Source organism: Helianthus annuus, chromosome 13 (assembly GCF_002127325.2).
Source record: "Helianthus annuus cultivar XRQ/B chromosome 13, HanXRQr2.0-SUNRISE, whole genome shotgun sequence".
In the NCBI taxonomy this organism is placed as follows: Eukaryota; Viridiplantae; Streptophyta; class Magnoliopsida; order Asterales; family Asteraceae; genus Helianthus; species Helianthus annuus.
Genome location: NC_035445.2, coordinates 158610075 through 158632925, shown reverse-complemented (window position 1 = coordinate 158632925; position 22851 = coordinate 158610075). Strand labels below are relative to the sequence as shown.

Genomic DNA, 22851 nt, shown 5'->3' with positions numbered 1-22851 from the left:
TCATATATGTCTTAATGGACCGTATTGGGCTTTGATGGATCATAACGAACAATAGTATGTCATATATGTCTTAATGAGCCATATTGGTCCTTAATGGATCACAACAGATAATGGTATGTCATATATAATGGCCATATTTGGCATTAGTGGACCATATTGGGCCTTAAGTGGTCAAAACGAGCAATAGTAGCTCATATATGTCTTAATGGACCATATTGAGCCTTAATATACCACAATAAACAATAGTATATCATACATGGCGTAATGGACTATATTGGGACTTAATAGATCACAATGGGCAATTGTAGATAATGCATGTTTTAGTGGATCATATTGGGCCTTAATGGATTATAATAACCAACTAAACATGTCTTAATGGACCATATTGGGCCTTAATGGATCACAATGGTCAATAGTATATCATAAATGTCTTAATGGATTATCTTGGGCCTTAACAGATCATAATGGATAATAATGGATTATATTATTGTCTTATCGCTAACCTGAACGGCCTTTTTTCTCATTTTTTTTTTAATTTTTACTTTAAGCTATTCGATTAATAACTGTTTTATATTTCAATTTTTTGGTTATCCTTTTAAACAGTTCAGTGAATAACCGGTTTTTTCTAATTAATTAACTCTGATTTTCTTATTTTTAGATTTTTTCAGTTTCGGTTAATAGCCGGTTTCCGTTATTCAATCCGTATTAAGACCATGTCTAGTGGTAATACCCATACCTTTGGGCTTTTTGCGCCATATGGCAGCCCAGTCAACAATGGGGTATTATGGGACCTTTTTTTTTTTTCTAAAATGGGTGTAATAGGAATGTGGGCATTGTGGTGTAATAGAATTAAATAAAAAAAACCATTAAACTGTATTGGACAAATGGAGCGTAGAAACAGGTAATTGGCCAAAACAATTGAAGCAGGGCGTTGAGAAAAAAACGCCAAAGGAATGGCTTTTGAGCGTTTTGAGGCGTTGTTGCGACAAAAAACACCCGAAATTTTTACCACTACGGATGGTCTAAGTTCTAAAAATTTTGAAACCTTTAATTTTCACATTAACTCCTAAATTTTGGATTTTCAAACCCCACCAAATTCACCCCGCCCAATCTTCCCTCTTCCTAAAAACCCCCAAATTCCCAAAACAAGCAACTTTGATTTGAATACCGCCAATAAATTCTTTGATTACAGTGAGAAATCTAGCATACAAAACAAGTTTATAACAATAACTCACTCTCACCTTCCTTATCGTACACATCCCACACCACTTCTTCCCTTCCAACACCACCAATTTCTACTTTCTAGGGTTTTTCTATGTCATTCCCACTTACACTCTGAGATCCACCACAAAATCCACAATTTTCTCACCATTCTTGTCATCTTAGACCTCCATTGGCGAAAATGAAGTCTGGAAAGAAGGATTTGGATTCTTACACTATCAAAGGCACTAACAAAGTTGTTCGAAGTATACCCCCTTTCTCTCTCTCTATGTATCTCCCTACTGTTTGAATGACTATAAATTTTTATGATGTTTTTTTATTATTATATTTGGGTACCTTGCCTGGCTAATCAGGGAGACGAAGGTACCACCACCGTCGATGTAGTTGGCTGGCACTCTCTCTCTCTTTCTCTCTCTCTCTCATGTATCGGAAGTGACTCATTTGTGAGATTGGACGGTTACAAGAGGACGATTGGTGGCCATTTATGCTGTAGAAAGAACAGGGGGCTAGGGTTTGGGAAAAAAATAATGTTTCTTCTTCTTCTTCAAAGCCTCTGACCCTCTCACGAACACACACATAACCTTTGATTTTGGATCTTTCGGTGTATATTAATTGACTCGATTGGAGGTGATGCATCATTATGAATTTGGTTCTGATTTGACGAGGCTATGTTTTGATCAACAGGTTTTGCATCATTTGTTAATAGTGGAGAAGGTATTGTTTAAGGTTCTGGGAGTTTTAAGTAAAAAGTTTTATAACTTTTGGGGATTTTGTGCAGCAAGAGGTGGCATATCTGGATCTTTTGGATTAGGTTTCAAGGAACAAAATGGGACGTGGCTAATTTCTACAGCTTGCACTCAGGTACATTCAACAAGTTTGGGCTCTAATTTTAGTGTTTACATGTTCGTATAGCAGATTAATCAAACACTGTTTGTATTTTAGTGTTTACATGTTGGTATAGCACTTTCCCTTTAGCTGTGTGTAATTCACACGTATTTTAGTGTTTACATGTTGGTAAGCATCTTGTCATCTCTACTTTATAAAACTACAAACTCGATAGCTATACTCTACCAAACTATAATTGATTTCATGTAAGATTACTTCTTTAAGGGTTATACTGGCATGAGCTTTCAAACAGTCATTCTACATGTGAAAATTATATAAGGAAAGCTAAAAAACAACAGATGTTGAAAATGGACCTTTGGATTGCTTCTAGTGTCTTGATGTGTTTTAACTCAACAGCTAGCATGAAATAAAAACAAGCTACTAATTTATTTTTTCAACTGTTGCAGTCGAGTTTAACTCAACAGCTTATAGAGCGACCTAACGGTTGCAAAAAAATAAAAAATTAAAGCACAGTGCTTCAAAATAGATCACCCTATGCCTGATTGTTCTAAATACACCATGTTGCTCTTCTTCATGAACAACTTCTCACTCTATTTTTGCTCTACTCTAGTGCAGTTATTATAATTAGGATAAAGCTCATCATGTTTAACTTGAGGAAAGTACCTGAGTGTTTTCAAATTTATGACATTATAAATCTTTTGCTAATGATTGAAACTATTGAGGTTTTTTACAAGTTTGTCAGCTGTTAACGGGTCAAATAGGATAAAATGTAAAAGTTTAACTAAAGGAAATGGGTTAAACGCCAAAACATGTATTCGAATGTTAATGGCATCCTAAGTTATTTTATATAGAAGGAACTGTAATATTATTTTAATATTTTGGTTTTGTAATCACTTTCAATATATTTCGATGAGCCCAACCCACTGACTTCTCTTGATTTATTTCCCAGCTTACCTGTTTGCCACCTTTAGTCAGCTACAAGATTTCTTTTTTTAGCTTACCAGTTAGTTAGTTTGAGATGTTGGCATGTGATTTTAATTGTTGTATTATTTGGTAATAAATAGTACTGATATGTTTGTTTTTCTCTAGCTATTGAGTAGGCCACAAGAGCTTAATGAGCAAGGTCGTGCGCTGGAGATAGCAATAGAAGCAGCAACACTTGCAAGTATTGACCCTAAAGATAGTTTAAATGAGTGGGGCAACAAAGTGGGTGATGGTGACCACAAATCAATAGTAAGTCCTACGAAAAAAGTAGTAATCCTTAGAACATGAACTTGTATTTGTTTGAAATTAGATTTATATCTGGTCACAAATGCCTCTTTGGGTGGAACTTTAATGGTCACTGTTTTGACATTTTTTACCATTTAGGTCGCCCCTTGTTGCTGCCGCTGCTGTTTCTAACACCATGGTAGCTGCTGACTTTAAGTTGACTTTTCTTTCTTTGTTTATTATTGTTATTATTTGTTTTTTACATCTTCAATTGGCAGGCTTTCTTCTGGCATAAAGGAATTTGTTCATAAGCTCAAGGAAAGTGGTAAGACTGGTTATTTGATATCCAAAGGTTTTTGTCAAATGATCAATGTAAATGTAAGTTTATAGAGAGTCAATGATTGATTATTGTCCTATTAAGTATGAATAAAACTATATTTCCAATTACAGGTGGTAAGTATTGCCGGAGCTTTTTTACATGGGCTGGAGGATAAATATTATAAGGTATTACTCATGAATTGCATTTCCTATATTAATTATTTTATCCATATACTTAGGAACGGGTGTATTCGGGTTATGTTTAATCTAAAACAGGAAAATTTAAACAAATTATTCATAAACGAATCATATCAAATGGGCGACACAACTATATATTAATTTTCATTTTTTTACTGATATTTAAGTGATGTGAGTCCTCTATAATTAACTTATTTGAATCGTATTGTAATGCAGCCATGCATCTTTGTTTTGTCGAGGCGTGTTTATATGATAACGATGAGGTTAGTGGTGCACTTAGTTTGTTTATTTATCCTCAACATCCTCTATCTCTTAAAATGAAGGAAGTAATTGACTCGGCACACAATGTTCAACCTGGCCCAAGCATCACTAGAAAATAACCAGTTGACATTAGGTTTGTGACATGACTACAATATATAAATACAATTGTAGGTGGTGGTTCTGTTGATGGGCAAAGAGACATCGGAACTAACCACTAGTTATAAGTTTACTCACTACCACAACACCAGCAAGGTGGCCACCGGTCCATGGATGCAAACTTGCATCACTCTGAAATATGGACTTGAAGAAAACAACCGAGAAATAGCTCTTAGTTTGTGTGTACATTTGTTTCCTTTTGTAACTTTTGTAGATAGGTTTTGATTAGAAAACTTATGTATTTAAATGTAGAACTTATGTATGGGTTTTTTATTATTATTGTTAATATCATTTGTTTTATAAATTAGTTACTTTGTTTTTTACTATCAGTGACCAAAGGTTAGACAATAGCAACCCTTCAAATTTTGTGTGACTATAAATAACCATTAGCTACGTCATAGTCACTTTGCTTTTTGTTGTGTGACGGAATGATACCAAATGTCATGGGAAAAGAAAATTATCTATCACTAAAGGTTAGAGAATAACCACACTTAGAATTACAAAATTTAATGTGGCTATACATAACTATTAGCCACACTTTGTTTTTTGTTTGTGTGACGGAATGATAGCAAATGTCATGAGAAAAACAAATATGTGTGACCAAATGTTAGACAATAGCCACATCATCATCACTTTGTTTTTATTGTGTGACAAGATGATTACAAATGTTACAAAAAAAAAAACAAATATGTGTGACCAAAGGTTAGATAATAGCCACACTTAAATTACAAAATATCATGTGGCTTTACATAATCATTAGTCACACCATAGTCACTTTGTTTATTTTGTTGTGACGGAATATTAGCTAATGTCATGGGCAATATGAATATGTGTGACGAAAGGTTAGACAATAGCCACACTTAAAATTATAAAGTTTCATGTGGCTTTACATAACAATTAGTCACATTATGGTTACTTTGTTTTTTTGTGTGTGACGAAATGATAGCAAACGTCATGGGAAAAATAAACTATATGTGACTAAAGTTTACACAATAGTCACACTTAAAATTACAAAACTTTATGTGACTTAACATAATCATTAGCCACACCAACACCACCTTATTTTTTTGTGTGACAGAATGATAACAAACGTCATGTGAAAAAAAATTATGTATGACCAAAGTTTAAATAATAGCCACACTTAAACTTACAAAACTTTATGTGACTTTATATAACCGTTAGCCACACTATGTCACTTTGTTTTTTATTTTTATTTTTGTGTGACAAAATCATAGGAAATGTCATTAGGAAAAAAATATGTGTGACTAAAGGTTAGACAATAGTCACATATAAAATTACAAAATTGTTTTGTGTATCTATAAATAGTTTTTGGCCATACTTACGATAAACTCATGTGACTAAATAATAAAACGGCCACACTTACAGTAAATTCATGTGACCGTTGCTACCCTTTAGTCACACTTAATGGATGAAGTGCCTGATTCCAACGACCCTTTTTGTCACGTTTTGTTTTAATTGATGTGGCTAAAACAATCTTTTAAGTGACTATATAATAGAAACGACCACACTTACGATAAATTTATATGGCCATTGCTACCCTTTAGCCACATTTGGTGTACAAAATGTCTGATTCCAACAAAAAATAGCAGTACCCTTTAGTCACACTTTTAAGTTGATATGGCCACTAAACGTGATTGTGGCTATATGATATCTACGATGACTCGACCTTTGGTCACACTTGAGATGGAAAAAAAAGTGTGGCGATAGACATATGGCCACACTTTTTTCGTGTGGCTGTAGGCCTTTTTTGACGTAGTGGTTGTTGTTCAAGGATGCGGCCAAACGGTAAATGGCTTCGATGCTATCGAGTTTGGCTGCCTCGATCGTATCACGCATGCTAGGGGGTAAACCATTGATATACTTGCTTTTCTTGCGATCAGGGGTCGAGACAAGGTGAGGGACAATGAAACTGAGTTGTTTGAAACAGGTGGTGTAGGCTAGGTGATCGTCACCAATCTGCTTTAAAACCCAAAATTCTTCCTCCAACTTTCGTTGCTCATGCGGAGGACAAAACTCATCCATCATCAGGGCCTTAGTCTCTTCCCATGCCAACGCATATGCCAGCTCGTTCGAACGGATGTTCCTTTCATTCGTCCACCACTCGAGAGCTCGGGCTTGGAATACCCCAGTCGCGTTGCGCGTCTTGAGCTCTTTGGGGCAATCGCTATTGATGAATGTGACCTCTATGCTGTCAAACCACTCGAGCATGGCGGTCACCCCATCATTGCCAGTGAATGGCTTTGGATTGCACGATGAAAAGTGCTTAAAGTTGAACGAGACGGGCTTGCATGCTTCAACCTTAGAGTCGACGGAAGAGTGAGGAGTTTCAGAGGCTCGAATCTCGGAAATGACCTTTGGGACGACGCGAGCAAATTGATCGGCCATGAAAGCCATCATCTTCTTTGTGGAGCGAGACTTTGACTTCCTAGACGCGTTGGAGTGACGAGAAGACATCTAAGATTCAAAAGAACGAACGAGTGAGACTTGGTCATAATGTTTGTTAAAGAAAAAAAAATGAAATTGATCACATAGCATAAAGGGTCACATAGTATAAAGGTTCAAGTTGATTTGCATAGCATAAAAGTTTAAACGTTTCATATAGCATAGTCATGAATTTCACATAGCATAACATGAATAAACGAAAGCATTGTAAATTTAGTTTGTTCACGAGGGATTATTATTGTTTGTGATTGCGATAACGTGCGAAATGATTAAAACGACATTTGGAAATGAATGAACGTTCAAGTATAAAAATCACATATAAATTGAGATACATAAAAGAGAGGCTCAATAAAACATTGGATTGTTTCGGGTAGAGAAACGTCGACTATTCCAAAGTGGGTCGAAAGTTCTTTTGAATTAGAGATATTGTGCTTTGGCCTATAAGTAAGATACTCTCGTCGAGAAGCGATTAACGGTATCTTACCCTTCCGGTTACTACACATCTCTAAATGATTGAAACATTCGGGACTTTGGCGAGAATAAAAATCAAGGAATGGGACTTAATCGACGAGGTGCGGGTTTCACCCCTAACTTGACGATTTCGTACCCTAAATGTGGTTGGTACTCGTCGGCCAAAATAAAATTTTGACACTTTGACGAGGGTCCACTAGAGTTGAAATGGAAATTACCATTAAGTTGTGGATGTCACTCCTAGCTTAATGGTGGAATTTCGTGCAAAATAGATTAAAGGTAGAATGAGAGTCGTTTACCAAATTGTGGGTTTCACGCCTATTTTGGTAAATTCTTCTCGTTGGTGTTACAAGAGTATAAAAATAGCATAAGTGTATTCGTGTTAGCCTTAGGAAAGGCACATAAATTTAATCAAAAGTATAGCTAGGAAGCATGCATGGTAGAGTACAAAAGTTTTAAACAACAAATAAGAGGCAAAATTCTTAGAACTATAGATTAGGGCAAAAGCATGGCAATTTTCCTAATTCCCTATAGTTATGGCTCTGATACCAATCTGTCACACCCCAACCGATGGCGGAAACATCGGGATGAGACGAAGTGTGTATAGATTGCTAGAGACTTCATAACACTATGTGACAATATTTAATTAAACTCAAATTTCATTGCAATTGCTAAATTGTCATACAACAAAAAAATAACAACATTGTTCAAATTTCAACATAACATCAAAAGATAGATAGATTAAAGGTGTGTATCTAGTCCACCCTAAACTTGTTTCATCAATCATCCATACTTCATAAATCAACCTGCAACATGTATTAAAATAGAGTTTCAATGCAAAGGCAATGAGCGAGTATACAAGTTTGTTTACATAGCATAATAGAATAAAAGGCTCGAATCCAACATGACTCATAATATGTGAATTACTAGTATGCAATTTTGGCGTACACTATGATCAAACCCAAGAATCCAACGCATAAAATAACCTAATCCCAATTGATAGCGGGGTGGTAAATGTTTAACTTAACAATACCCCAAGTTTAACGGGCGGTGCGTAAATCCTATAGCGCTATAATTGTTAAGGTGGGCTAGCAAAGTTAATGAGCATATACGTTCCAAATCGTTCAAATAGAGCATACAAGAATCATAAGTAAAGCACATTAGTTTCATGTTTGTACAAGGATTGAGTATGTTTATTTTAGTTTAAAGATGTTTGCATAATTATACATGTTGCATCCCAAAGTGTAAAGGGGGAAAAGGGATCGAGTATACTCACGGTTTTTGCAAGCTTTCCTACTTTGAAATCCCGCGAGTGGTTTTGGTGGATGGATTAGTTTGGAGCACCTTGTCCTTCTACACGAGGGAAACAAAGGTGTGTGAGCTTGGGGAAATTGGAAGATTATAGATTCGGAGTCTAAAATGTAAGGAAAATAACATAAGTGAAAATAATCATCTTGTACACATAACTCTTGTTCTTGACACTATTAAAACTCAAAAGAGTTTGTATGATTTCATGGATTCAAAGGTCCATTAGAGTCGTAACAAGGGCATGGTCATAGATGATGTAACATATTTTTTGGACAAGTAACTATTAGGTTATCATCAAGTTTAGTTACTTAGGTATACATATGGAATAATTTAGATAATATAAAGATTACAAAGTCCTATGGTTCAAGCATGAGGTAGGAGATTAATGTCTCCATTTAGGCACCTCTTTGTGGCATAGAGTTCATACATGAGGTAGGAAGAACAAGCTTCCATTTAGGCACCTCTATTGTTCACCACTACACTTGTTGTTATAAACAACAAGGAGGGTCATGAACTTTCAAGTAATAATGTAATAACAACAACTAATCTATGGAAAAACATCAACTAGTGAGTGGATTTCTATGAAGGATAGCCCAAGCTAGTCCAACCATCACACATTCATCAAGCTTCATGCTTGAACACTACTTGTGGGTAAAACCCTAACTAAAACAGAATATTTGTGAGGTTTTAACCTCTGATTTAAGTGTCTCAACCATGTTTTTAAGCTTACCCAACCATAAGAGAGGTTGTAAGCGTTAGGACATTGGTGTGAGATGTGTTAGACACAAGTTGGATGAAGTTTAAACAAGTATGTAACAAAACAGAAAGTTTTTGGACCATTTCAGAGCAATTCCAGGTCTGATTTCTCCAAGGAGAAGTCAAGGAATCAAACTCCATGATTAACCAAGCAAGTAGGAAGAAGAATCAAGTAATTTCGTTAAGAAATGAGCAAGTTATACTCACTTTAGTGCAAGAGTATGAATCTGTCCGAAAATGCAGATTCTTGCTAGAATTTGAGAGTGTTTAGGAGAGATTTGAGAGTGATGAAAGTGTCCAAGTGCTTGGAGGACCTTGGGTACTTATAGGGGAGTGATTAGGGTTGATTTGGGGGGGTTAACTAAGGCTAAAACTCGGTTTAAACCAAGAAATCCCGCTAAAAAACGAAGCTGGTCGCGACTGTCCAACTTTTCTGCAGACATGAGGTCCATGCGGGCCGCGTAAGGGGACAGGGTAAGTCCACGCGGGCCGCGCGCCTTTAAGGTTCCGGGTATAAGTTTCATTTATTACAATTTGGCCCCTGGAGTTGTGTATTTGATGTTTTTAGGGTATTTTAAGGGTCATATTTGTCACAAAGCATAGTTTAAGATATGATTAAGTATGAGGAGTATAAACCAAGTATAATCAAGCGTATAAGTATCAAATCAAGTGTCGTTCTCGTTCAAAACACGTTTTATGCATAAGTTTAGATTAATTACAAGTTTAGCACATAGTTTCCAAGATTAATGATTAAACACCAATTGATTCACCAATTCGAACATACGAGTGTATATAGAGTGTGTACAACATAAATGTAACAAAATACAAGTTTCATTAGTGATCCAAGTCTCGGTTTGATAATGATTACAACGAAGGGAACGATTACAAGAATACAAGGTTTCCAAAAATAGAAATACGAACAAAACTTTCTATAAATGGAAAGTACAAAAGAGCCGGGCGTTACAACTGCTATGTGTGCTTTAATGTAACCTCCATGTTTGCAAAGGTGGATAGTATTATATAATGTTGAATTATTTTAGAATGGTTTTTATATTGAAGATTTCAATAAGGATTTTGATATTGAACCGAATGTAATGTAATGTAAGTTCCAGTTTGCTCATTTGTGAAACTTCTATCTGAATTGGTTGATAGATCTATTTGATTTTCATGTATGTACTTAAAACAAGTTGATGTGGATTCTGGGCTATACATTATCTTTGATGGGTCAAATAAAATAGTTACTCGAAAGGTAATGGGTCAATTGGGTTGAACATACGAAAGTCGCCAGAAGGTTTTTATTTACACTACATGCATACAACCATATAAATACATACATGTCTGAATTGTTATGCATAACATGTTATGAGCACATGCATAGGGTAATAAGATATACGGAAGAGATTATTAGGCAATCAATCCACCTAAAAGTTGACTTATCAAGCTATATCAAGATTATTCTTTGACTAAATATTTTTAAGGGCAACAAAATCAAAGTGGATTAGTTGGCATTGTTGTAAATTGTTTAATGTATGAGCCTTTGAATATATCAAACTATTGTGTTTCATTAATTATGTTGCGTGTCTTGATGAGTTCGCGATGATACCAAAATGAATATATATAGAAACAAATCTTTCAATAAAAGATTTGTTGATACACGATATGTGGACGCGACTCGACTCGACTCGGCTTGAGCAACGACATTCCTCCATCGTGTGCAAGAAGATCAAAAGCAGGCCAAGACTTCAAAGGACTGTGAACTTAGTCCTTGGGCTGAATACAAGACGGCAAAACACTCTAGTGGGCCTCAACTGTTGGGCCTACGCCCATAATGGCGAAACAGAAAGGATGTCGACGAAACAAGACGTGTTTCGTCGACTTAATCCCATTTCGTCAATGATCTTTGCTGTTTCGTCGAGCTATCATGTGTTTCGCCGAGTTCGATTCCGTTTCGTGGTGCTGGTGCTAGAAATAGACAGTCTCAACACAGAACTAGAGACAGAACATAGAGAGCACACACAGAACACACACGAGAGAGTTTGAGAGAGTTTACAGAATACATTTGTAAACCTTGTGCTGTAACTGACTTTCATAGTATTAATACAGAGGTGTTAATCGTTGAATCTCGTGTTTGTATTATCTTTGTCGTGTTCTATCTCGGTTGGATTCCGCACAACCGGGTTAGTTTGTATACAAGGATTAGGCGACTAGATCCTCCCCTAGCCGGACCTACAAAGAAAATCAACACGGTGGCCGTTCCGCTAGAACGTTTGCACATGGATTTGTTCGGTCCTGTCAAACATAAAAGCATCCGGAATGATCAATATTGCCTCGTGATAACTGATGATTATTCAAGATTTTCTTGGGTGGCGTTCATGGCACACAAGAGTGAAACCTTTGGTATTATCAAAAACTTGATCATTCAGATTGAGAATTTGTATAAGTTGAAGGTTAGACGGATACGCAGCGACAACGGTACAAAGCTTAAAAATCATGCCATGGTGGAGTTTTGCACTTCAAAAGGTATTCTACACGAATTTAGTGTAGCTTATACTCCTCAACAGAATGGCGTCACTGAACGTAAGAACCGTACATTGATCGAGACTGCTAGGACAATGTTGGTAGAGTCGCAGTTGCCCATTCCATTCTGGAGTGAAGCTGTGGCCTCTGCATGTTACACGTTGAATCGAGTCCTTACAGTCAAAAGGCACAACAAGACCTGCTATGAGCTTCTTCACAAACGGATACCAGATTTGTCATATCTTGAACCGTTTGGAGCTCCGTGCACAATAATTGATCCTAATGGAAAGTTTGGGGCAAAAGCAATTGAGGGATACTTTCTTGGGTATGCTACCCCAAACTTAAGAGTCTGGAATCTACAGACTAAAAGCGTCGAGGAATGGTCTGAGGTCAGAGTTCAAAGGCACACATTGCCAGTCAAATGTCCTGGTCAACCTTGGATGTTTGAGTACCATGACTTTTTCAATTCGATCAATGTTGAAGCAGTTGAAGAAAATGCTGCGGCAAGGATGTTTTTCGAGAGTGACAACGCAACAGTTTCACCGGTGGTTCGTCCAATTCTTGTCAATCAAGAACCATCTTCAGTGAACAATAATGCTCTCGACAATGAGAATTTTCACGATGCTGCCGAATTGAACGAATCTTCAGAGGATGATGAATTTCTCGATGCAGATCAAGAAGCCCCAACAACAGCAGTTCATGGTACTTCAGAGGGTACTCCTCCAGTGGACGCCCCTAGAACAGCTGAAGCTACTGCATCATCCTCTTTGTTAATTCCAGGCATTGAATTGGTTGTTGATCTGAATCTCAACAATCTGGGTACAAATATTCCAGTTCAAGATAATCCAGAAACAAGGATTCATAATACCCATCCTCAACAAAACATCATCGGAAATGTGTAGAGTGGCATTCAAACAAGAAACATGTTGCGAAACAATAACAATGCAGGCTTGTATGCAGCTATTCGAGAATCCGGGCAACAAAATGATTGGTCTTTCGCGTGTTATGTCTCACAGGAAGAGCCAAGAACTTGGAAAGAAGCTATGAAAGATAACTCTTGGGTTGAAGCAATGTAGGAAGAACTGCAACAATTCCAGAAGCTTGGTGTCTGGAAACTCGTAGAGAAACCTGTTGGCTAAAAGAAGATTGGTACCCGTTGGGTGTTCAAATGCAAAAAGGATGACCGTGGAGTTGTTATCCGAAACAAAGCAAGATTAGTCGTTCAAGGTTTTCGTCAGATAGAAGGGATCGACTACAACGAAGTGTATGCACCTGTTGCACGTCTGGAAGCAATTCGGATCTTTCTGGCTTATGCCTCATTCAAAGGATTCAAGGTTTACCAGATGGACGTCAAAAGTGCATTTTTACATGGTGTGGTAGAAGAAGAGGTGTACGTCGAACAGCCTCCAGGTTTTGAAGATCCTATCCATCCCGATCAGGTTTGGTTGCTCAACAAAGCTCTCTATGGTCTACATCAAGCACCGCGAGCTTGGTACGCAACCTTATCTGATTATCTGCTGAAGAATGGATTTCGCAGAGGTCTTATCGACTGTACTCTTTTCATCAAAGAACAATATGGAGATCTTCTTCTGGTACATGTATACGTTGATGATATTATTTTTGGTTCTACTAATGATGTTTTGTGTAGGAATTTCGAGCGCACTATGCAGGATAAATTCGAGATGAGTGCTATGGGGAAAATGACTTTCTTTTTGGGCCTACAAGTGCAACAAACTGAGTCTGGGATATTCATCCATCAGACTAAATATGTTGGTGACATCTTGAGCCGGTTCCAGATGTCTGATGCAACGCCCATCGGTACCCCATTGCAACAAAATCACGGAATTACTCCGGACTTGAAGGGTGAATCTGTTAGCCCCTCATACTACCGCGCAATGATCGGATCTCTTATGTACCTCACAACATCAAGACCAGATATAATGTACCCAACGTGCCTGCTTGCCAGATATCAAGTCAACCCGAAGGCCTCACATCTTGCAGCTGTAAAAAGGATTTTTCGTTATTTGAAGGGTTGCCCTGACACCGGTCTATGGTACCCTAGGGATAATAACTTTGACTTGATCGCTTTTAGTGATTCTGATTTTGGCGGATGCAAAATCGACGACAAATCCACAACGGCTGGATGTCAGTTTTTGGGAAATCGCCTAGTCACATGGCAGTGCAAGAAGCAGACTTGTGTCGCTACATCAACATGCGAAGCTGAATACATTGCTGCTTCAAGTTGTTGCTCCCAAGTCCTGTGGATCCAACAACAATTGCGCGACTACGGTTTTGAATTCCTAACTACTCGTATTTACGTTGATAATTCTGCTGCCTTACAGATCACTAGAAATCCTCAACAGCATTCAAAGACTAAACACATCGAAATTAAATATCACTTCATACGTGATTGCTTTGATAAAAGGCTAATCGATGTTGTTAAGGTCCACACCGATGACCAATGTGCCGACCTTTTTACCAAAGCATTTGACAAATCAAGATTTGACTTTTTATTATTGGTAAACGGCATTAAGGTCAAGCAAGAGTAAAACCAACATCGGAAAATCATTTTTGTAAATACCTTTGTGTTTTAAATTTATCTTAGTTTGTTGATTTTAGGGGGAGTAAATCCAAATTTGAAAATCCAAAAACATCGAAAAAATTTCGAAAACACAAAAACAATAGAAAAACAAAAATGAGTTTCCTGGCGAGAAAAAGAGAAAATGATAGTACATCAGTGGTTTGCCGAAACCTCTTTAAACCTAAACTGAAAAACGATAAGCAACTCTATATAAGATGTATCGGTAGGCTCACAATCATTTTAAAGTGTGCAGGGTGATATAAACCTTAAATCGACTGAAGACCAGGTGGGAACCATTCATTGGCATATGGTCTTAGTACCGAAATTTCGTTTGATAGATTGCCGAGGTTCTGAGATATTCGGTCTTTATGTTGCTTATCATCTGGGTATCATGGTTGTATCTTTTACCGAAAAATAACGGGGACGCAAGTCTAGATCTTCCATGATACTATACATACGTGTACATATTGCATTCGACCTCAATAAGTGATCAACAATCACATGTCCAAACAAATAAGTGATAAAATATCACACTTATCCGGGAGTCAAGTTCGTCTCTCTGCTGTACGAAAGTACTGACCTGTTCACGGACTTGCTCTTGTGCCCTCATGCATATGAAAATCAAGTTCCTCATCAATAAGTGATTCTATCACATAGGGCTTGTTTTCAATCAAAATAAGTGAGAATCTCACATCATATACGGTCAAACAGATGATAATCGGTATACTCACCGGTAAGATGAACCCTCGTGCATACCTTGATACGGGAATGTGTCGTGATGTGGATGAACACCGGTCGGTAAGTATAAATCATACCTTAACGTATCCCCTCGCATGATTACATCTGATAAGTTGAGCTTATGTGGACAACAATACTAATAATTGTTATAGGATGCTTATCTTAATGTTAACTAATGGAACAACTAGAGCGTTTTGGCATGACCGTACACTGATATGATTCTCTTACCCTTGAAACTCGCAAAAAGAATGTCTGTAAATATTTATTTAATGCTTTCAGTTTCTGCATCTCTGTATATATTTATTTACTGCTTTCTGTCTTTACATTTGAAATATTCAAAAATTCCAAAAAGATTTTAGGTGTGTTTTAATATAAACTTTCTAAAAGACAAAAAGATTTTATTTCTATCTTATTTTCAATTGTACGATGTTGGAGCTCGAGTCTTCGTTGCCTGAAACCCGAACGAAAACCAATTTGACTGAATCTTCATAAACGGTCAAAATTTGCAAGTTTTGAAAGTTAAAAACTAAAATTGACAAATTTAATAAACTTTCAAACTGTCGGACGGTGTTTGATTAAAATATGGTCGTATGTGTGTTGTTTGTTTATACTAACTATATTCCAAGCAGTTGTTCTCATTACGCATTTAGATTTCTTGCATGTGTAGATTCTAAAGGCAAGGAGAACATGGTCGATGACAAGCTTCGGAATAAAGACACGATGTGAAGGCACTCAAAAGATAAATATGATCGAGTTGCCGCTGACCATCATCAACACCACAAGGATCTCAAGTTCTAAAGATCAAGTCATTCACGAGCATAACTCAAGGGGGAGCTTATGTTAAGGGGGAGTTTGTCAACACACTTCCTACATGAAACGGGGAGTTTGTTGAGACACTTTCTGCTTTCAAGACGTGAAGAATTTGAAGATCCTCCGACATAGAAGACATCAAAGGCGAATCTCGCGAGTAGCGTCCAAGGGGGAGTTTGTTGATACACGATATGTGGACGCGACTCGGCTTGAGCAACGGCATTCCTCCGTCGTGTGCAAGAAGATCAAAAGCAGGCCAAGACTTCAAAGGACTGTGAACTTAGTCCTTGGGCTGAATACAAGACGGCGAAACACTCTAGTGGGCCTCAACTGTTGGGCCTAAGCCCATAATGGCGAAACAGAAAGGATGTCGACGAAACAAGATGTGTTTCGTCGACTTAATCCCATTTCGTCAATGATCTTTGCTGTTTCGTCGAGCTATCACGTGTTTCGCCGAGTTCGATTCCGTTTCGTGGTGCTGGTGCTATAAATAGACAGTCTCAACACAGAACTAGAGACAGAACATAGAGAGCACACACAGAACACACACGAGAGAGTTTGAGAGAGTTTACAGAATACATTTGTAAACCTTGTGCTGTAACTGACTTTCATAGTATTAATACAGAGGTGTTAATCGTTGAATCTCGTGTTTGTATTATCTTTGTCGTGTTCTATCTCGGTTTGCTATCTCGGTTGGATTCCGCACAACCGGGTTAGTTTGTATACAAGGATTAGGCGACTAGATCCTCCCCTAGCCGGACCTACAAGATTTATGAAAACACCATTAAATAATATTTTTTTTGAGGCCACCCGTGTAACACACGGGGTCTTAAGCTAGTCTAACTACTATAATAAAAGAAACCACTTTAGGGACACTTTTCATCATATTAGGCCATCTCTTATAAATAATTATTATTTAAATTTAATCTCTTCTAATTAATTATAGATAATCCTCCTACAAAATATTATTCAATTTAATATCTTATATTATAGATAACTCTCCTACTAAATATTATTAGTTTAATATCTTATGAATAATTATTATTTAGTTTAATCTCCTTCTCATTTATAATATTATTTATTTGAATTAATTATATTTGAACGTTTTGTTTAGTTTGGTATAAATAAATTTTACGAAACTTAAAATAAAATTAACTAATATTATTTATCATTTATACATTTACGGAGTTTTAGATAAATGGTTAAATTTATTGAGACTTCGTAAACAACAAATTTGCAACAACAGAATAATCTATTTTTATCACGAAAACCAAACTTTGTATTAATATATTAAATATTTTTATTTTCACTGTATAAAATTACATTTACTCGACCCATGTAACTCATGAGGTTTTTTAAGATATAACTTTTTATAATTTGATATATAAAATTAGATTTACTCAATTCGTACAATACACGGGTTTTTTTAAGGATATATACTTTTTATTATTTAGTATAGAAAATTATATTTATTCAAACCGTGTAATACGTATATTTTTAAAGATGTAATTTTTTTATTGTTTGGTATATAAAATTACATTTATTCAACATGTGTAATAAATGAGGTTTTTTAAAGATGTATTATTTTATATTTGATAAACAATATTACATTTATTTAACCCGTGTAATACACGTGGTTTTAAAGATATAACTTTTTTATTTTGTATATAAAATTACATTTATTTAACCTGTAGAATATGGTTCTTATAGTATAATTTTTTATTATTTAAGATATAAAATTATATTTATTCAACCTGTAAATAAATGAGGTTTTAAAGATATATTGTTTTATTATTTAGTATATAAAATTTATTTATTCAATCTCGTGTTAGTTTTTTTTATTTGGTCAGTGTTCTAAAAGTTATGTTAGTGGTTCTAAAAGTTATGCAAATCATTTTCTTTTTTTAAATATAGAAAAGGAAAATGATACAATTGTTGATGCGTGATTATTTTATTATTTAATAACAAAGGGCATCTAATTTGAAAGAAAAGATTTAGAAAATATATTATGTTTGTAGTGGCTTCCTTTAGAAAAAAAAACTCAAAAGTGTACGTGCTCATTTATTTGTAGTGGGTTTTCCTTTTGAAAAAAAAAAAAAAAAAATCAGAAGTGTGCTCCTTTATTTGTAGTGGGTTTCCCTCCTTTATTTGTATTGGGTTTCCTTTGGACAAAAAAATCAAAAGTGTGCTCCTTTATTTGTAGTGGGTTTTCTTTTGAAAAAAGAAAATCAAAAGTGTGCTCCTTTTACAATAATTGAAACGTTAACATACGAAAGAAGTCTGAAGGAGTGAATCCACTGTAAACAACGCCTCACAACATCAACAGTTTCTTTCTATACCCCTCTACACTCTCATCAAACTCTATGGCTGAACTCGTGCTTTCTTCCCTCCTCCCTCTCCTCTTTGAGAAGCTGTCCGATGCAGCTTTGAAAACCATTGCTCGCCACAAGGGACTTGATGCTGAGATCAAGAAGTGGCAGAGATCCTTAAAACAAATCCAACGTGTGCTTGCTGATGCTTCTCGGAAGGAGATAACCGATGAGGCTGTGAAAGGATGGCTCAATGATCTCCAGCATCTGGCTTATGACATTGATGACGTACTCGATGGCTGGGTGACCGAAGCCATGCAAAGTGATCAGTCCACCCACGACTCAGAAGGCATCACCGGCAAGGTAAGAAAGCTAATCACCCCAACTTGTTGCACAAATTTCCCACGGGATGCTACGATGCTTGCCAAGTTAGATGATATTTCCACCAAATTACAAGATCTTGTTAAGGAGAAAGCTGACCTTGGTTTGAGAGTGGAGGAGGAAACCAGGCCAAGAAATAATAATAGTAACAACAATAGAAGATTCCAATCCTCTGTTGTCAACCCATCTCGTATTGTTGGACGCCAAGCTGAGAAAGATGCACTGGTTCAACAGTTATTGTTACCGGCTGATGAACCATGTGATCAAAACTATAGCATTGTTCCCATAATTGGTATAGGTGGGGTTGGGAAAACTACCCTGGCTGGGCTTTTGTACAACGATGTTCAAGTCAACAATCACTTCGAACTCAAGGCGTGGATCTGCATCTCAGATGACTTTGATATCTCTGTTAGAAGCAAAGAGATCTTTATAGCTTTTGGAGGTGAGGTAAAGAGGGAACACGAAAATTTTAATAAACTTCAAGAAGCTATTAGAGATCACCTAACACAAAAAAGATTTTTATTGGTGTTAGATGATGTGTGGAGTGAGAGTCGTGAGGATTGGGAAACCCTCGTCAGGCCCTTTTATACATGTTCTCCAGGAAGTAAAATCGTAGTAACAACACGAAAGAATATATTGCTAAAAAAGCTGGGTTACAATTCTCTATACAAGCATCTGGAGAGCCTGTCAGATGATGATGCTTTATCTTTGTTTGCCCTACATGCATTAGGCGTAAGAAATTTTGATTCACATTTGTCACTTAAACCACATGGTGAAGGCATTGTGAAAAAATGTAAAAAATTGCCTCTGGCATTGATCGCACTTGGTACATCACTGAGGACAAGAAAAGATGAAGATTCATGGAAGGGAGTGTTAGAAAGTGAGATATGGACATCACCAGTTGAAGGTGAAGTCATCCCAGCACTGAGACTTAGCTACCATGATCTTTTGGCACCTTTGAAGCGGTTGTTTGCATACTGCTCCTTATTCCCCAAGGACTTCTTGTTTGACAAGGAGGAACTGGTTTTATTATGGATGGCTGAAGGGTTCTTGCAGCAGGCAACTCCAAATGATTCAATAGAAGAACAATGCTTGGGTCGCAAATTCTTTGAAGAGTTGTTGTCAAGGTCATTTTTTCAACACGCACCTAATAATGAATCATTATTTGTGATGCATGACCTCATGAATGACTTGGCGACATCTGTTGCTACCGAGTTTTATTTTAGGTTAGACAACGAGTCACGGAAGAATATTAAGAATATGAAGCTAGACAAGTACCGCCATATGTCATTTGTTTGTGAGAAATATGTAGCTTACGAGAAGCTCCAGGTACTTGAAAACACCAAATGTCTGAGGACATTCTTGGCAACGTTTGCTGGGGAGGTGGAACGTTTGGAAAAATTTTACTTATCCAATAAGATTCTGACTGACTTGCTTCCTAAGTTACCATTATTAAGGGTTCTAAGTTTGAGCGGCTTTGAAATAAGTGAGTTACCGGAGTCCATTGGTACTTTGAGGCACTTGAGATATCTTAATCTATCTCAAACTCATATCACACATTTACCGGAAAAGGTTTGCAATCTAGTTAATTTACAAGCATTGATCCTGTTTGGTTGTTATAAATTAACTGAGTTGCCCAACAACTTCCTAAATCTGAAGAACCTGCAACATCTTGATGTTAGGGACACCCGACTTTTGTTTAAGATCTTGTCAGGGATTGGCGAGTTGAAAAGCCTACACATTAATCTCTCGAAAATCATTATCAGAAGCGAAGATGGATTTGAAATAGCCAAACTTAATGACTTTAAGAATCTAAGTGGGAAAATTTCTGTTGTAGGTTTGGAAAAAGTGCAAAATGCAACCTATGCACATGAGGCGAACTTTTCACAAAAGAAGCTTAGTGAGTTAGAGCTTGTTTGGAGTGACGGGCTATATGATTCACGAAATGAAATGCTTGAAAAAGAGCTCCTAAATGAGCTAAAGCCTTGTCAAGATGAGTTAATACAACTCAAAATTAGGTTATACGGGGGAAAAGAATTTCCAAATTGGGTTGGGGATCCCTCATTTCTTCATTTGAAGTATGTGTCAATAAAGGGTTGTAAGAGATGTACATCAATGCCGCCACTAGGACAACTACCGTCACTGAAGGAGTTGTTAATTGAAGGCTTACATGGAGTGGAAGTTGTGGGTTTTGAGTTATTTGGGACTAGTCAAGCATTTCCCTCACTAGAAATTATGAGGTTTGAAGATATGCATGGCTGGAAGAAATGGTCAGGGGCTGTGTTTCCACGCTTGCAAAAGCTTGAAATAAAAGATTGTCCTAATTTGGTTGAAGTCACACTTGAAGCACTGCCTTCATTGAATGATCTAAAATTATATCACTGTGACAGTGGTGTGTTGAGAAGTCTGGCTGAAGTAGCTTCAGCAGTCACCAAGTTGGGTATAAATGGTATTTCCGGGCTTAACGATGTGGTGTGGGGAGGTGTTACAGAGTATCTTGGGGCAGTGGAAGAATTAAGGATATGGAGATGTAATGAAATAAGATACCTAGTGAAATCAGATGCAGATGCAACTAAGATTCTTGTGAAGCTGAGGACATTGGAAATGAGAGGTTGTGATAATTTGGTGAGTTTAGGAGAGAAAGAGGAGGAGAAGGAGTTGGATAATTGTAGGAGCAACCTCCTAACATCTCTTAGGACGTTGGATGTGTCTAATTGTAAGAATATAGAGCGTTGCAGCTGTCCAGATGGCATTGAGGAGTTGACTGTCTATAGTTGTAGTTCAATGAGAGTTGTGTCCTTTCCAAAAGGAGGACAGGAGAAGCTCAAGAGACTTACAATCGATAGTTGCAGGAACCTATTGGAAAAGGAGTGGGAGCGGGGAGGACAAAAAATGAACAGAAGCTGCATGCCCATGCTTGAATATGTATATATAAGTTATTGGCCAAATCTGAAATCAGTCATTGAATTGAACTGCTTGGTTCACCTCACTGAATTGAGAATAGAAGATTGTGAAAACCTTGAGTCATTTCCAGACACTTTAACATCCTTAAAGAAACTGGAAATAATAAAGTGTCCCAAATTGGATGCTTCTGTTCCTGGTTGGGTTTGGCCTCCTAATCTGCAATTCTTAAAACTTGGGAGGTTGAAGAAGCCCTTCTCCAAGTGGGGCCCACAAAGTTTTCCAACCTCACTTGTGGAACTAGAGTTATACGGTGGTGGTGAAGATGGCTTGAGTAGTAGTAGTGAATTTTCTCATCTTCTTCCTTCATCTCTTACTTCTCTTAGCATAAGTGAATTTGAGAAATTGGAATCAGTTTCAATGGGACTCCAACACCTCCAACGTCTCTCTTTTTCCAATTGCCCTAATCTGAAGGAAGTGTCTTGGCATCCCCAACACCTCACCTCCCTCCACCATCTCTCTTTTTGGTATTGCCCTGAGATGATGGATCTACCAGAAATGTTGTTGCCTTCACTCTTGAGTTTAGAAATCTCGGGTAATTGCCCAGAAGGTCTGAAAGAAAGATGCAGTAAAAGAGGCAGATACTGGCCCCTCATCTCCCATATCCCCTACATCTACATACCATGAAGTTAATATGAAGGTATCCCCCCCTCTACCTCTAATGATTAAATGTTAAATAACTGATTTAATTTGCTTTTTTTTTATCTTTTTTTAAAACAAACGCTTTTAAATGTATCTCAAATGTATGGTTTACTGATTTCTTTTTGTGAAAACTGTTCAACTTAATATGTAATTATTGTTTATACCGGTATGATAATGATGTTTAATGCTGGTTTGATAATGTTTGTACAACCTGTTTAAACACAAATGTTTATGCTGGTCTGATTTGTTTTTATTTTCTGTTTTTTGGGTTTATGTGATTATCTTCACTCTCTATTGTTGGTGCACTTGTGTCTGTACTTTGTCTGTATTCGGTCTGTATGTAAACGATGTCCTAAGTTAGTCTGTAAGTTGACCAAGTCAACTATCCTCCTAGTTTGACTTGGCCAACAAGATGTAATATGTTTGTCTGTATCGAAGGATAGCCTCGAAGGATACTGTTGATCCTTCGAGGTGATCGAAAGATAGGCTTCGAACTATAGACCTCGAAAGGTAATCTTTCGAGGTCCTTGCTGATCCTTCGAAAGCTCTATGTCCGAAAGATGATCCTTCGGATCATCTATCGGATCCTTCGACCAGACATCATGGGCTGGGTATATATATACCCATGCAGTGTAGTGTGAAAGATAGAGGCACACAGACAGAAAGTTAGAGAGTTGAGAGCATTCTGTCCGAAACTCACACACA

The 22851-nt window shown here is 37.0% G+C and overlaps 1 protein-coding gene and 1 long non-coding RNA gene across 4 annotated transcripts; both read left to right on the top strand.

The window, feature by feature from the left end:
• Positions 1-1101: 1101 nt before the first annotated feature.
• On the top strand, positions 1102-4516 carry LOC110899962. Of its 3 annotated transcripts, none has more exons than XR_002570674.2 (8): positions 1102-1466; positions 1575-1935; positions 2000-2082; positions 3157-3300; positions 3436-3475; positions 3555-3601; positions 3727-3780; positions 4009-4516. It is a non-coding gene; the product is annotated as an uncharacterized LOC110899962 (long non-coding RNA). The 3 variants fall into 3 exon arrangements; XR_004876449.1 differs by having other exon boundaries at positions 3555-3654; XR_002570677.2 differs by lacking the exon at positions 1575-1935.
• A 13607-nt stretch (positions 4517-18123) lies between these two features.
• On the top strand, positions 18124-22149 carry LOC110902116 (putative disease resistance protein At3g14460). Its single transcript, XM_035981687.1, has 2 exons — positions 18124-20712; positions 20797-22149. The coding sequence occupies exons 1-2, from the start codon at positions 18217-18219 to the stop codon at positions 22129-22131; spliced, it is 3831 nt and encodes a 1276-aa protein (XP_035837580.1). The 5' UTR covers positions 18124-18216; the 3' UTR covers positions 22132-22149.
• The last annotated feature ends 702 nt before the right edge of the window (positions 22150-22851 follow it).

Excerpts from the sequence above, each read along its gene's own strand:
- LOC110902116 (XM_035981687.1), top strand. The coding sequence starts at position 18,217 with ATGGCTGAACTCGTGCTTTCTTCCCTCCTCCCTCTCCTCTTTGAGAAG. Across the intron at positions 20,713-20,796 it reads AGTTGTTAATTGAAGGCTTA|CATGGCTGGAAGAAATGGTC; the intron begins CATGGAGTGGAA and ends TTTGAAGATATG.